At 47.1% G+C, this 12,135-nt stretch overlaps 2 protein-coding genes across 9 annotated transcripts in view; one reads left to right on the forward strand and one right to left on the reverse strand.

Moving 5' to 3' along the window:
* Positions 1-12,135, forward strand: part of SCRN1 (secernin 1) — a 104,999-nt gene that overhangs the window by 78,814 nt on the left and 14,050 nt on the right. The window contains exon 9 of one of the 2 annotated variants that reach the window (XM_036863195.1): positions 10,553-10,602. The exons of the other annotated variant lie outside the window; for it this stretch is intronic. The gene's annotated coding sequence lies outside the window, so the exon portion shown is untranslated. Of the gene's footprint in view, positions 1-10,552; positions 10,603-12,135 lie in introns of those variants that run through there. 2 annotated transcript variants of the gene reach the window in all.
* WIPF3 (WAS/WASL interacting protein family member 3) overlaps positions 1-12,135 on the reverse strand; it is a 98,697-nt gene that overhangs the window by 29,345 nt on the left and 57,217 nt on the right. For all 7 annotated transcript variants that reach the window (XR_005021190.1, XR_005021189.1, XM_036863186.1 and 4 more), the window contains exons 3-5: positions 10,504-10,636; positions 8,232-8,363; positions 2,263-2,973 (exon numbers count right to left, since the gene is read on the reverse strand). Coding sequence is in view for 5 of the 7 variants with exons in the window: in XM_036863186.1 (XP_036719081.1) it covers positions 2,263-2,973; positions 8,232-8,363; positions 10,504-10,636 (976 nt within the window). In the remaining 2 variants the exon portion in view is untranslated. The remainder of the gene's footprint in view (positions 1-2,262; positions 2,974-8,231; positions 8,364-10,503; positions 10,637-12,135) is intronic.

Genomic DNA, 12,135 nt, shown 5'->3' on the forward strand with positions numbered 1-12,135 from the left:
ACTTGACTCTTCACTTCGCTCTTGAAGTGATGACAACTGCTCCTTTATCATCTGTGCCAAGATGTTCACAATTGCAACCTTTTACTCTTCCCTGCAGTTGGCCTGAAGCAGAAATTACCCTCATGTTGTTCACGGAAAACCAAGTTTCACGTCCAAAGACACAGTGAAAGGGGCCAGACGAGCATCCACTCCTGGCCTCGGGAGTGCAGCTCTGGAGCCTGCAAAGGCACCCGGCCGCTGCAGCTCTTCTCCTCCCCAAAGGCCATCAGAGCACCCCACCTCTCAGCTCCGCCCTCTGCCTTTCTCCTTTCCCAGTCCCCTTCCTTTCCCTTGCTGGTCTTCCCTTCCTCTGTACCAGAATCCACTAGGATTTACTTGCTCCCACAAGCAGACTATAGAGGCTAAGGGGCTGCTGACCCCTCTTCTGGGTGAAAAGCTGCCCCTCCACTTGGTTAGAGGGAAGGAAAGGAAATCACGCTGCTGAGCCCTGGCTCCTTGCAAAGCACTTCAGGCACACTTCCTCACATAGTATTCATAACAGTCCTATGTGAAAGGTGTTTTATTGTTATTATTTCCATTTGTCAAATTAGAAAAAAGCAAGGTCTAAGGGCATTAAAAAAGACTGGCCTAAAGTTACAAAGGAGTGGGTGGGAAGGCAGAATTTGAATTCAGATCTCTCTGAATCTAAAGCATTGTTTTTTTTCACCACATCTTGAACATTTAAGAATCACAAGCGTCAAAAGGGTCGCATGAGTACTAATGCTGGACCTTATGGTGATTAGTCAGCTGAAAAGAGAATGATTAAAACCTTATCTCTTGTGACCAAAAGCCTTAAAAATATTCTTGCTTTTTGTATCAGGAATTCCCTTGCAGGAACCTGTCTTTAAAAAAAAAAAATCCAAAATGTAGACTACAATTGCTGTAAATGTATTTCCTGCAATATTATTCATAATAACAAAAAATGGAATCAACTTAAATATCTAACGCTGGAAATATGGTATATATCAATGATCATATTAATATGCTTATAGATACATTTTAACAATTTGACAAATATCAAATTATATCAAAATTGCTTTTAATATAATACTAAACAGAAACAGAATAGAAAATAGTATATACAAAATAGTATTAACCCTGTAAGTATGTAGATATATTCAGGAAAAAAAGAAAGGAAACATATCCAAAGATGACAGTTTTTATTTCTGAGTGATGTTATTCTGCGTGATTTCAATTTTTTTCTATTTTCTCTACAATGAGCTTCTATTATTTTTAATTCAAGGGTATACGTTTAAGAAACTTTCTGCATCAAAAGATTTTCTGAAAAACCAAGGAGTATGTGTGTGTATGTATAACTGTGGATGTGTGTTGGGCTGTGTGTGTGGATGTGGGTGTTCATGAGTGTGTGCATATGTTTATGAGTGTGTGTGTGTGTGTGTACATGGGTGTGTGTGGATGTGTAGCGTGCTTTCCATTTAGAAGGACACCAAAGGTGATCGAAGCCTCATCACTTCATGGAAATCACAGTCATAGGGCCTGTATATTCAATCCAGAATGATCTCTGCTGGATACGTGAAGGGATTATTTTTAACGTATGCCTGAAAATATGGACCCTCCATTTTCCTGAGTCAGCTGGAGAACCTGCTAAAAATACGGCAAAATGCTAAGCTAATCTACTAAAGACCAGTGAAGATTTTGGCCGGGTTCCAGACTATAATAACTTAGGCAAAAATTAAAAAGGAGAGCGGGTTCTGGAAACAACTGCACCCACAGACACCTCGACCCCTGGGAGTAGATTTGAGGTCTGAATAGTGATAGTAAAAATAAACAACCCTTCTCTGGATCTCACTGTTCCAGCAACCACATGAGGGGGAACTATTGCTATCCCCATTTCACAGGTGAGAAGGAAGCACAGAGAGGCTAAGTGATTGCCCTGGGTCACACAGCTAGTAATGGCAAGGTGATGAAGGCCAGAAGCCCCAGCGTGTTGTCTGCACGATCTCGGACAAGTCTTGCGGCCTCCCTCACCCTTGGTTTCCTGTCTCTAACGTGAATACCTCCAGCATAAAGTCCCACACAACAAGTTTTCATTGTGCTCCACAGGGGCACTGAACAGGTGTGTTCTAAAACAAAATCCCAAGAGAAAGACATCCCGAGGTGCTCCCAAGTGGCCCACAGTAGCAGGCCTCTGGCTGTGTCCCTAGCACCTCCCCAGTTGCTGCCAACAGCCAGATGATCCTGGACAAGAACAGGGGTGCTTACCGGGGCCTCGGCCGGGCCTCTTCTTCTGCGGGAACGTCTGGGACCCCGGAAGGGCGGGCGGCGCTGGCAAGGCCTGCGCGCTGGGCTCGTGGGGCTGGGCCTGGAAGCACGGGGACTTGGGGGGCCGCGGGGGTGGGGCTTCACCGCTGTCGTTAGCGCCTGGCAAAGGGGGCGCAGGCAGAGAGGCTCTGGGGGTGCGTGGGGCGTAAGCGGGGAGCGGGGGCGGCGGGAGCGGCGGGGCGGGAGGCTCCGGCACATCTTGGGCAGGGCTGGCAGCGTCCGCACTGAGCCCAGGGTACCCGCAAGGTGGGAGGAGAGGGAGCGGCGGGGGGACGGGCGGTAGGTGCAAGCGGGCTAGCTGAGGCCTCACCGCCTTGTCACTGGGAGCCAAGGCCGGGGGCGGCGGGGGTGGAGGAGGCGGTGCACAGGGCAGAGGGGGTGCGAGCACCGGGGGGCTCCCCTTGGTCGGTGGGCCAGGTGGGGACACCAGCGGGGCTTTGGCGGGGGAGGACGGGGGCAGGGCCGGGGGTAAGGGCGGGGGAGGTGGGGCGGGCATGCTGGGGCGCGGAGGGACCGTCCAGGCCGCGCCATGCGCCTCGGAGGCGTCGCCTAGCCTGGGAGACGCAGGGGGGTTGAACGGGCCGCTGATAGGTTTGGTGGGAAGCCGGGGAGAAGGCGCTCGGGAGCCAGGGCCCTGCCCTGTCTTGCCGCCTGAAAGTGAAACGAGTTCTGAGTTAGCTCAGCGGGTAGAATTGGGAGAAACCCAAGGGTGTGGGCGGCAGTGACGGACGCTGTCCAGCACGACGTCAGTGAACCGCGTGGTGGATGCTCTCTTCCCGAGGGTCCACTGGAGGCCTCATGCAGCAGCTATCACACAAGAGAGCCAGCTGGACCAGCCCCAAGGTCCTTGCCAGAATAAACGCGCTGTCCCCCTCCTCTGAGAGAGGCCCAGCTCAAGCCACCAGGTTGTCTGCTGTGTGGCGCCAGCCTTCCTGTTCCATTCTACCTCCACTCTCATCTGCCCAGGGCTCCGGGCTCCCAGCCCAGGACACAGGACTGCCCCGACCTCCTTCACCCTTCCTCATCTCAAGGCCACCGGCACACTCATCCCCTGTTACCCACTAGGCCAGTCAGCCCACATCTGCGGGTGTACCACCCAAAAGCTCCTGACGAGGGAGGTTTTCCTCCCCCCCAGCATTTTGTGAGCAAGGACTCTGTTTCTGCATCGAGAGCAGAAGATTAAAGATTCCCTGAATGGACGAGGTGATTCGGAAGTCAGTGGGAAGACACCCTGCCTTGGGGATCCAGGTCCAATGACCTTGAACCTTCCAGTTCCATGCACTCTGGAAGTTCAAAGCTCCCTTTCCCAAAGACTTGCGCCCATTTCTAAGGGGCTCTCTGTCTCCTGGTCACCTGGCTTCCCCACCCCATAGATCCTTTACCACATCAACTCCAACTTGAAATCCAATGCCTCTTGAACTCAACAGCAACAACGACTTGCTCACAGTAAGCATCTGTGTTTGGTGGACTTTATGGACGACTGGGGTGGAGGGCGCTCCCCGGTTGGGGCCTCCTCACTCTTTGCACACCTTCTCACCCTACTGCCACTTCTTACCCTTTTTTCCCCTCTGTCGCTCTGAGGAGAAAAAGGTTCCTCTCCCTGTTTACTGCACAGAAGTTCTGCAGTCACTTAAATATGTCCTTGGAGTATCACTCTCCACTCAGGAGGCATATTAAGACATTTCTTCTGAATAAATACACTGCTCTTCCTAAAAGGAATTCTGGGGAATATATTTTTCCTATTCCAGCACCCCTATATTTTATAATCTCCATGAAAACATGTGGAAAACACTTGAAAAAAATGTTTGCTTCTCACACCTCCAACTTCCCGGTGCTGCAGAATAGGAAACACAGCTTTCATATCAGATTATAACGCCAGCAGCTGTTGATGGTTCTGAGCTTTTCAGCCCATGAGTCTCCAGAGTGTTTACCCAATCAGGTGCTAAATCATGCCTAAAAATACTTGACGCCGCAAGTCAGGCCAATCAAGGCAAGATACGGAAGAGGTGATCCTGGGGCTGAAACTAAGCGAGCAGGACCGCGGTATCTGGCTTTCCAAACAGATGACCCTCCTCTGGCTATGATGTGACAGCCACCTGGACAACACGCCTCAGGACAAGTCTCAACTGTGGAACGCTGTGCTTGAGGCAGGGCGGTGGTATCATTGCTCTCTGTTGAAATTTTCTTTGCGGTGGTTGTGGAGGAGATAATGTCTTTGCACCTATGCATCCACCCTGGCGGACTTGGTGCCACCGGAGGTCTAAGGCGGGCATTTCCAGAATGGCTGACTGACCATGACCAGGAGTGGAAGGTCCCCACCTGGCCTTTCCAGGGACAGGATCTACCACCTGCAACTCCAGCGTGAGACGTTTTATATAGGTGTCAGCCTCAGGGATTCCTGCATCCAAGGTCTCGAACCTGTTTCCATAGTACACAGAGAAGAACCAGTCTGGAGGACCCAGACTGCTCTCCAAACAAGGCAAGGCCTCCCTCTGTGCCCATCTGCCAGATGAACTTTAAAGGGATAACAAGTTTGAGGAACAGAATCAACCCCTTAAGTGTCTGAGAACACCACGTATCCGAGATTCCAAAACCTTTTAAGTGGCCAACCTAATGAGAAATGGGCAAACCCTTTTTTTTTTTTATCATAATGTGAGCAGCAGAAACAAGGACAGCACAAATCCTTGCCCAGCTTATGTTCATGCCCATTCCAGGATGAAGCAGAGAGCTGGGCAGCACGAATTGAAGGTGAGACCCACAGGAATCAGCATCAGTGCAGGTGAGGAAACCAGGCAGCAGAGAGGGCTCCAAAAGTGAGCACCAAGGGAGGGAAGGAAGGAAGGAGGCTTTCCTTCAGAACACGGATGCTAGCCCTAGATATCCAATTAGAAACACGAGAGGAGACCATGAAGCGGGTGGGGAAAGACCAGCTCAAGAGCATCAAGGGGGCTTCACTGGTGTGAAAGTAATCAGCTTTTAGAGCCTGGGGTTTATCAAAAGATGAACTGTGGCTTCCTCTTTCCAACTGTATATGTTTCCAAGAGAACTTGGATTGCATGGAAGTCTCATTACACATTCTATACAAGCCAGTGATGTTTATCACCCACTCATCATATCTTATTTTAACGATCTCTCCCTCGGAGCTCTAAGCCAGGGCCACATTATGTATGACTTTCAAAGACCCTGGGCGCTTTTGCCTCTGTGGGCCCCTTCCTCCTTAAAAAATGTTTTTAAAATTATGTTTCCTGACTGCTTTGGTATAAAGACAAATACAATTTTTGACCCTAAAAGTTCACGTTTTTTAAATTTTAAAAGAAATTCAAACATTTTCATGGGCCGCTAAAAGTATTGTGAGCACTAGACACTGATTTCTGGGCCTGATGGCTCTAAGCAACCACACTACCCACTCACACATTCCACTCAACAAATATTTACTGAGCACCCACTACGCACCAGGCATTTGTAAGGCAGTGAACACAACACAGCTCCTGCCTTCATGGAGCTTACATTTAGAGGGATAAGACAGAAAATAAAGAAAGAAACCAGTTAATAAATAATATGTCAGATGGTGATAACTAATATAAGAAAAATAAATCAAGGTAGAGGGAATATAGAATGAGAGGGTGGGACTCATATTTTATCAATATATGAGATGATGAGTAAAAGCCTCCCTGATAGGTTGATCAGCTGCCACTTGAGCGGAGACTTGAAGGAAGGGAGACTGGGCCATGTGGACACCTTAGGAAGAGTGCTTCGGGCCATAGGAGCGGTCAGTGCAAAGGCCCTGTGGTAGCAGCATGCCTGGTATGTGCAAGAACAGCAAGGAGGGCAGCAAAGTGGTAGAAAATAAGATGAAACAGGTAGCAAGGGCCGAAGTCCTTTTCTCTGAATGACAAAGGGGCCAATAGGAGAGTTCTGAGAGAGGAAAGCCATGGTCTGTCTTACTCTGACATGACGCCCAGTCCGTGTATCTACCTATTGGCTTGTCCTTGAGTTTCTATCCTGTAACAGGCATAATTAGTCACTTCATTATGGACTTTGTTGCCTCCAAAAAGGTCAATTCTTGTCTTCACCTAGTGGCTCAAACATCTGACACTTGTGTCCTATTGGAGACAAGTTAGAATACTGCTGACTTCCTTTGGCTGGTCCCTGTTAAAAGCTCACTGGCAGTTATTTCTCCTATCTTTATTTGTGTGAAGAGAGACCAGTGGGAGTTTTATACCCTAGAGGACTTGTTTTTGGATCCAACCCAGGAATTTTGAAAAAGAAGTGGGCACTGAGGAATGCCAGCTCTCTTTATTCAGGAGGACTTCAGCACCTTCTTATCTGCCAAAGTCTCAGCAAAAATGAGGAAATGAAATGGCTCCGAAGGTTCAAACTGGACTTTATCAGTAAGTGACGGCAGCAAATGCACCCTGTAACATCTAACAGCCACAGAGGCCATTGAAGAGGTTAGCAAAGTCACATGGTAGAAGACTCTAGACCAGGAATGTTTGGGGCTTGATATTCCCTAGACAAATGAAATTCTTGGATTTTTTATATCTTTCTGACTAAAGAGCACAGTAATAGGAAAAACACTTTTTTTGCACATAATAATTATATATTTGCCCGATTTTAATTCAGTGCTATCAAAACATCTGGTACCTGTTAAAACACAAACAACTGCGGTAGACTGGTTGCAAAAATGGTCTCAATTAACCACGCATTCCTGATTCCACAGTCTTGGAAATGTGATTTCGCAGTTCCTTTCATCAGAGTTTAAGTCTCTTGCCCACCCTTGTCTCTGAGCTGGCCTGTGACTTGCTTCGGGCGACAGGCTGTGGTAGGAAGTGATGCTTTGCCAGTTCCAAGACTAAGCCAGGACTTCCCTGGTAGCGCAGTGGTTAAGAATCTGCCTGCCAATGCAGGGGACACGGGTTGGATCCCTGGTCCGGGAAGATCCCACGTGCCACGGAGCAACTAAGCCCGTGCGCCACAACTACTGAGCCTGCGCTCTAGAGCCCACGAGCCACAACTACTGAGCCCGTGTGCCCCAACTACTGAAGCCCGCACGCCTAGAGCCCGTGCTCCACAACAAGAGAAGCCACCGCAATGAGAAGCCCGTGCACCACAATGAAGAGTAGCCCCCGCTCGCTGCAACTAGAGGAAGCCCGCCCGCAGCAAGGAAGACCCAACACAGCCAAAAATAAATAAAGAAAATAAATAAATTTATTAAAAAAAAAAAAAAAGACTAAGGCTCAAGAGGCTTTACATACTCTGTCCTCTCCCTCCTGCCATCACCATGACGACAAACCTGAATAGTCTGCTAGATCCTGAGAGACCAGAGGGATCAGTCAGGCCAGTTGTCCCAGCAGGGGCACCAGAGACATAAGAAATATACGGTTAGCAAAGCCACTGACGCAACCTGTAGATGCTAGAGGGGGCCCAGCTGAGGCCACCCTAATTGCCAACCCACCGAGCTGTAAGCTAAATAAATGGTTATTCAAAGCCCCTCAGGTTTAGGGTTTGTTACACAGCAACACCTAACAGATATAATGCTGGAGAACCATCACAACTCACCATTGCCAGCGAGTCCACAGTGATGCCACTAAGATCTTCTACTGTGATTTACATCCGTACTTTGCAGTGTGGGCCACGATCACACTGTTGCTAAAGACTCTACACTATGGCAACTCATTCTTCAGTGGTTACAATGGGATGATTTAAACAGGATGAGGATTTCAAAGATCCCTTAAAAACAATTCTGTGTTTTGGAAACTTCCAGTGCTCAGGCTTCCAAATATGTGATCTCCTACCATATAACTGTTCACTCTCAACATGTCACTTACTGGCAGGTGAGGATTGTCCTGTTGGTTCTACAAGGTAAGGAGATAAGGGTCACAGGGTAGCCGGTCTGAACTCTTCCTTACCTGCTGCATCCCTCTGGCCTGCTGGCCGTAACACTGGAAAGCCACCAGCAAACAGATCTCCCAGGGCTGGGGGCGTGCTCCCGCCTCGAGAGTTTGCAGGACCTCCTCCTTCTTTGTTGGTTCCTTTAGAACCTTTAGAGAGAAGAGGTGAGTAGATGTGGACCTGTGAGCAGAGCTGAGCGGCCAACTCTCACCCCGACTGTGGTCTAACACTGCCTGTGGCAGCCGTCCTGTTCTCCTACCACCAGTGTTACCCTTCTACCCAGTATCTTTCTCAAGAACCCCCTGCCTTGATACCCTATAGACTCATGTGCCCAGGCCTGTCTGCCACCCTCTCCAAGCTACCAAAGAACCATCAGTAGTGACCACTCTGAAAAGGGATTAAAAAAAAAAAAAAATGCATCCTTATACTGCCATTTAGTAGATGCCAATGGGGGAACTGGCAGTACCTTTCCAATTAGAAAACCCAGATACTGTAGGTATAGAGCTGACCCCATTTTCACTTGCCTGTTTTTGTGGGAGGACTAGACCAAGAAAACCCACAGATTTAATTCAGGCGATAATTTTAACTTCTTGTCCACAGAGCCTGGCCCAGGACTTGCAAGCAGGAAGTGAAGGTCTGCAGTGAATTTTGCTTTGGCATTTTCCTTCTCTGTCTCCCCAGCTCCCACTCCCCGTGCCCCATGTTCTTCCCTGCACCGGTTTTTTTCTATGGAAGAGAAAGCTCATGAGCCCCTGAGGAGAGGTGTCACTAATTCCAGCCTTCCAGATGTATGTGATTACCAACTACATAAAATGAGAAAGATGACAAGAATTCCTGGCAGAAAATGTTCACAGCCTGAAGCTAATATGCACAGAGAAATCAGGGCACAGTGCCCACTGGTGGATGAATGTGGCCAGATTATTCCAAGTATTAACATTATACATTACCTCTTCACTAGAATGATAAAGAAATGAGTGTTCCAATAAAATGGATTTATCTGTTAATTGGGCTTAACTAATTAGATAGTGGGGCTAGTCAGAAACTAATTTTTATTGTAATCAATGTTGAAAATATGTCTTAAAATAATTTGTCTATCCATGTGCATTAACATATATAATTACAGATATTAGATACAATTATATCTTAGGACTATCTTTGAGAATTACCATCATGTATCATAGCAAAATATATGGAGACATAATAATACCTTACATTGAAAAATATTTCCACATATGTTATTTCAGCCTTCAACAATCTCGACAAATAGAGAGCAGGTATTATTATCTCCCCATTTTGCAGATGAGCAAACTGAGCCTCAGAGAGCTTCCCTGATTTGCCCAGTAGCAGAATCAGAACTCAACATGGTCATCTGACCCAGGCACAGGGCTCCTTTTACACCATCATACTCTAGAAGACATAGAAACATACAGTCATGTGATCCTGTGAGAGAATTCAGCAGAAATATTTTTCCTTGGGAAAAACAAAAACTTTGCCAGGCTCTGTGGACATTTGTGTGCATTTGTTAATGTTGAGACTTGAATTTTTCTCTCATTCAATTTGCGGACTATGTTGACACAGGGTAAGTGATCTTTAAATGTTGTCTCACAATGGATAAACACAAAGTGGTACATCCATACAATCAACTCTTATTCAACAATAAAAAGGAGTAAAGTACTGATACATTCTATAACATGGATGACCTTTGAAAACATTATGGGAAGTAAAAGGAGCCAGTCACAAAAGGCCACATGTCATAAGATTCCATTTGTATGAAATATCCAGAATAGGCAAATCCATAGTGACAGAAAGTAGACTTAGTGGTTGCCAGGGATTCAGGGAGATAGAGGGATTAGGGAGGGATTGCTAATAGGTATGGGTTTCCTTTTGGGGTGGTGGAAATGTTCTGGAACTAGACAGGGGTGATGGTTGCAACAACATTCTGAATATATATGGATAAATGCCACTGAATTGGATACTTTAAAATGGTTAAAATGGTGAGTTTTATATTATGTGTATTTTATCACAACTAAAAAATTATCTTACCATGAAGTTTTTTTTTTAAGCATTTGAAAAGTGATGGTAGACATGCTATACACCCTCTGCAGACCTGGAAGGGTAGCTCTGATTCTCTCGCCCATGTGAATTGTACACTGAGCAGGTCTAAGATGGCCTGATGTATGTCCTGGGTAGCATTTGTGGCTCCTGCCCTGAGCAAGCCAGGCGTGTCTGGCTGAGCCTCACATGGCCTGCCCTTGGCTCTCAGCCGCCCTGGCCCAGATGCTCACTTACTGTCTATTTGCGGGGCACTGCGGTCATTGATCTGCGTGACTTTTCGTAGGCGAGTTCCTTGCTGGATATCAGCCAACAGCGCACTCCGACCTTTGGGATCTGCCTTTCTCAAGCTGGAAGCATCTGTACTTACCTGTAAAGGATTAAGAGGGATCTGATTATAATCACATATGACAATTGCAGACAAGCCGTATGTCCTATTCGAGGTAAGTTTCTCCTCCCATACTTTTCTGCCTTTCCTGTTTGCCCTCCCCTGCACCACTCCCAAGGCCCATCTCACCAATGCAGTTACCTATGGGTCTCGGGTCTTGAGGGAAACTTACCTCCTGCCCGGCTCACATCCCTCTCCTGGGGGACCTAGAACAGACTCTTTCTTGTGATCAAACTCCCATAAGTCTTAAGGAGCCCTAATGCAAAGCCCCTCTTTCTCCTCCTAGGTGAGCCCCACCCACTTATCTGGGCTTCTGTCCGTGTATTCCTGACTCCTGCTCCCAGGTTCTCAATAATTATGCTGCCTGGTGCCCCCAGGTCCCTCCCGGACCAAATCCAGAAAGAAAGAAGTACAGGGCATTGCAATGAAGGTTTAGTGACTGCCTTTTCCTCTGTGTCTGGGTGCGTTATGTTAATCCTCACAAAACCTTGTGAGTTTCAAGTGAGTTTGCCCTCATTTTACAGATGAGAAAACAGACTATGAAATAATCTCTTCAAGGTCACAGGGCTAGCTTCAAACCCAGATCTGCTGAATTCCAAAGGCCACGTGCTTTTTATTTTGAAGCACTACAGCGATCAAGGGCATGGTGCTGTGGTTAGCATAATTGCTCTCTAGACTGCTAAAATGCTTTGTAAATATGTTCACGAGAAGAACCTTTGTCCTATCTCTGCAAGTAACACTGAGGTCCAACTGTTTCACTGCCACTATAGCTTGTGCTGACACGGCAGGGTCTCCATGGGCTATCGGAACTGGGGAGCACCAGAATGAACATACACTGGTTGGTGGCAAATAAGGGAAGGGTGGGGTCGCACTGGAAGACACAGCCAGGAGGATCCTCCGCAGTTAGCAGTATTATACCACGTGACCTGAGAGCTGATGAAACATTTCTTGAAGTAAGAAGTACTTTTTAGTACATGGGGAATACCATGTCTTTGGTTTTCATCTTAAACATTTCCTCTTCGGTGGTGTTTTCTGACCCCCAACATAAATAAGGCCACCCAGGGTTCTCTCTTATGGCACTATATTCTTTTTTCCTCTGTTAAGTTTTATCACAGTGTATATATTTATATTTATCTTTCCTTGTGGAAAATTTCCAGTTGTGGGTATGAGTTGAAGGTTCACCACTCCCACAGGCAGGAAAGAGATCTTGTTCGTTTTGTTCACCAGTACATCTCCAGAGAGTAAAACTTGGCCCCAGATAGTCTCAAAAACTATTTATTGGATGAATGAATGAGTGAATGAATGAATGAGTGTGAATGAACTAGACCCAGGATACACTGGCCTTGCCCTCAAGGGCATATGCATCTACCAGGGAGACAGGACACCCGTGCAAGGAGTTAAGCCACCATACAATGCAGCATATGACTGAGCGCCCATGTGAGTCTCACAGAGAGGAAGACCCCGAGAGTTCAGGCTGCAAG

The sequence above is a fragment of the Balaenoptera musculus genome, chromosome 9 (genome assembly GCF_009873245.2).
Source record: "Balaenoptera musculus isolate JJ_BM4_2016_0621 chromosome 9, mBalMus1.pri.v3, whole genome shotgun sequence".
Classification (NCBI taxonomy): Eukaryota; Metazoa; Chordata; class Mammalia; order Artiodactyla; family Balaenopteridae; genus Balaenoptera; species Balaenoptera musculus.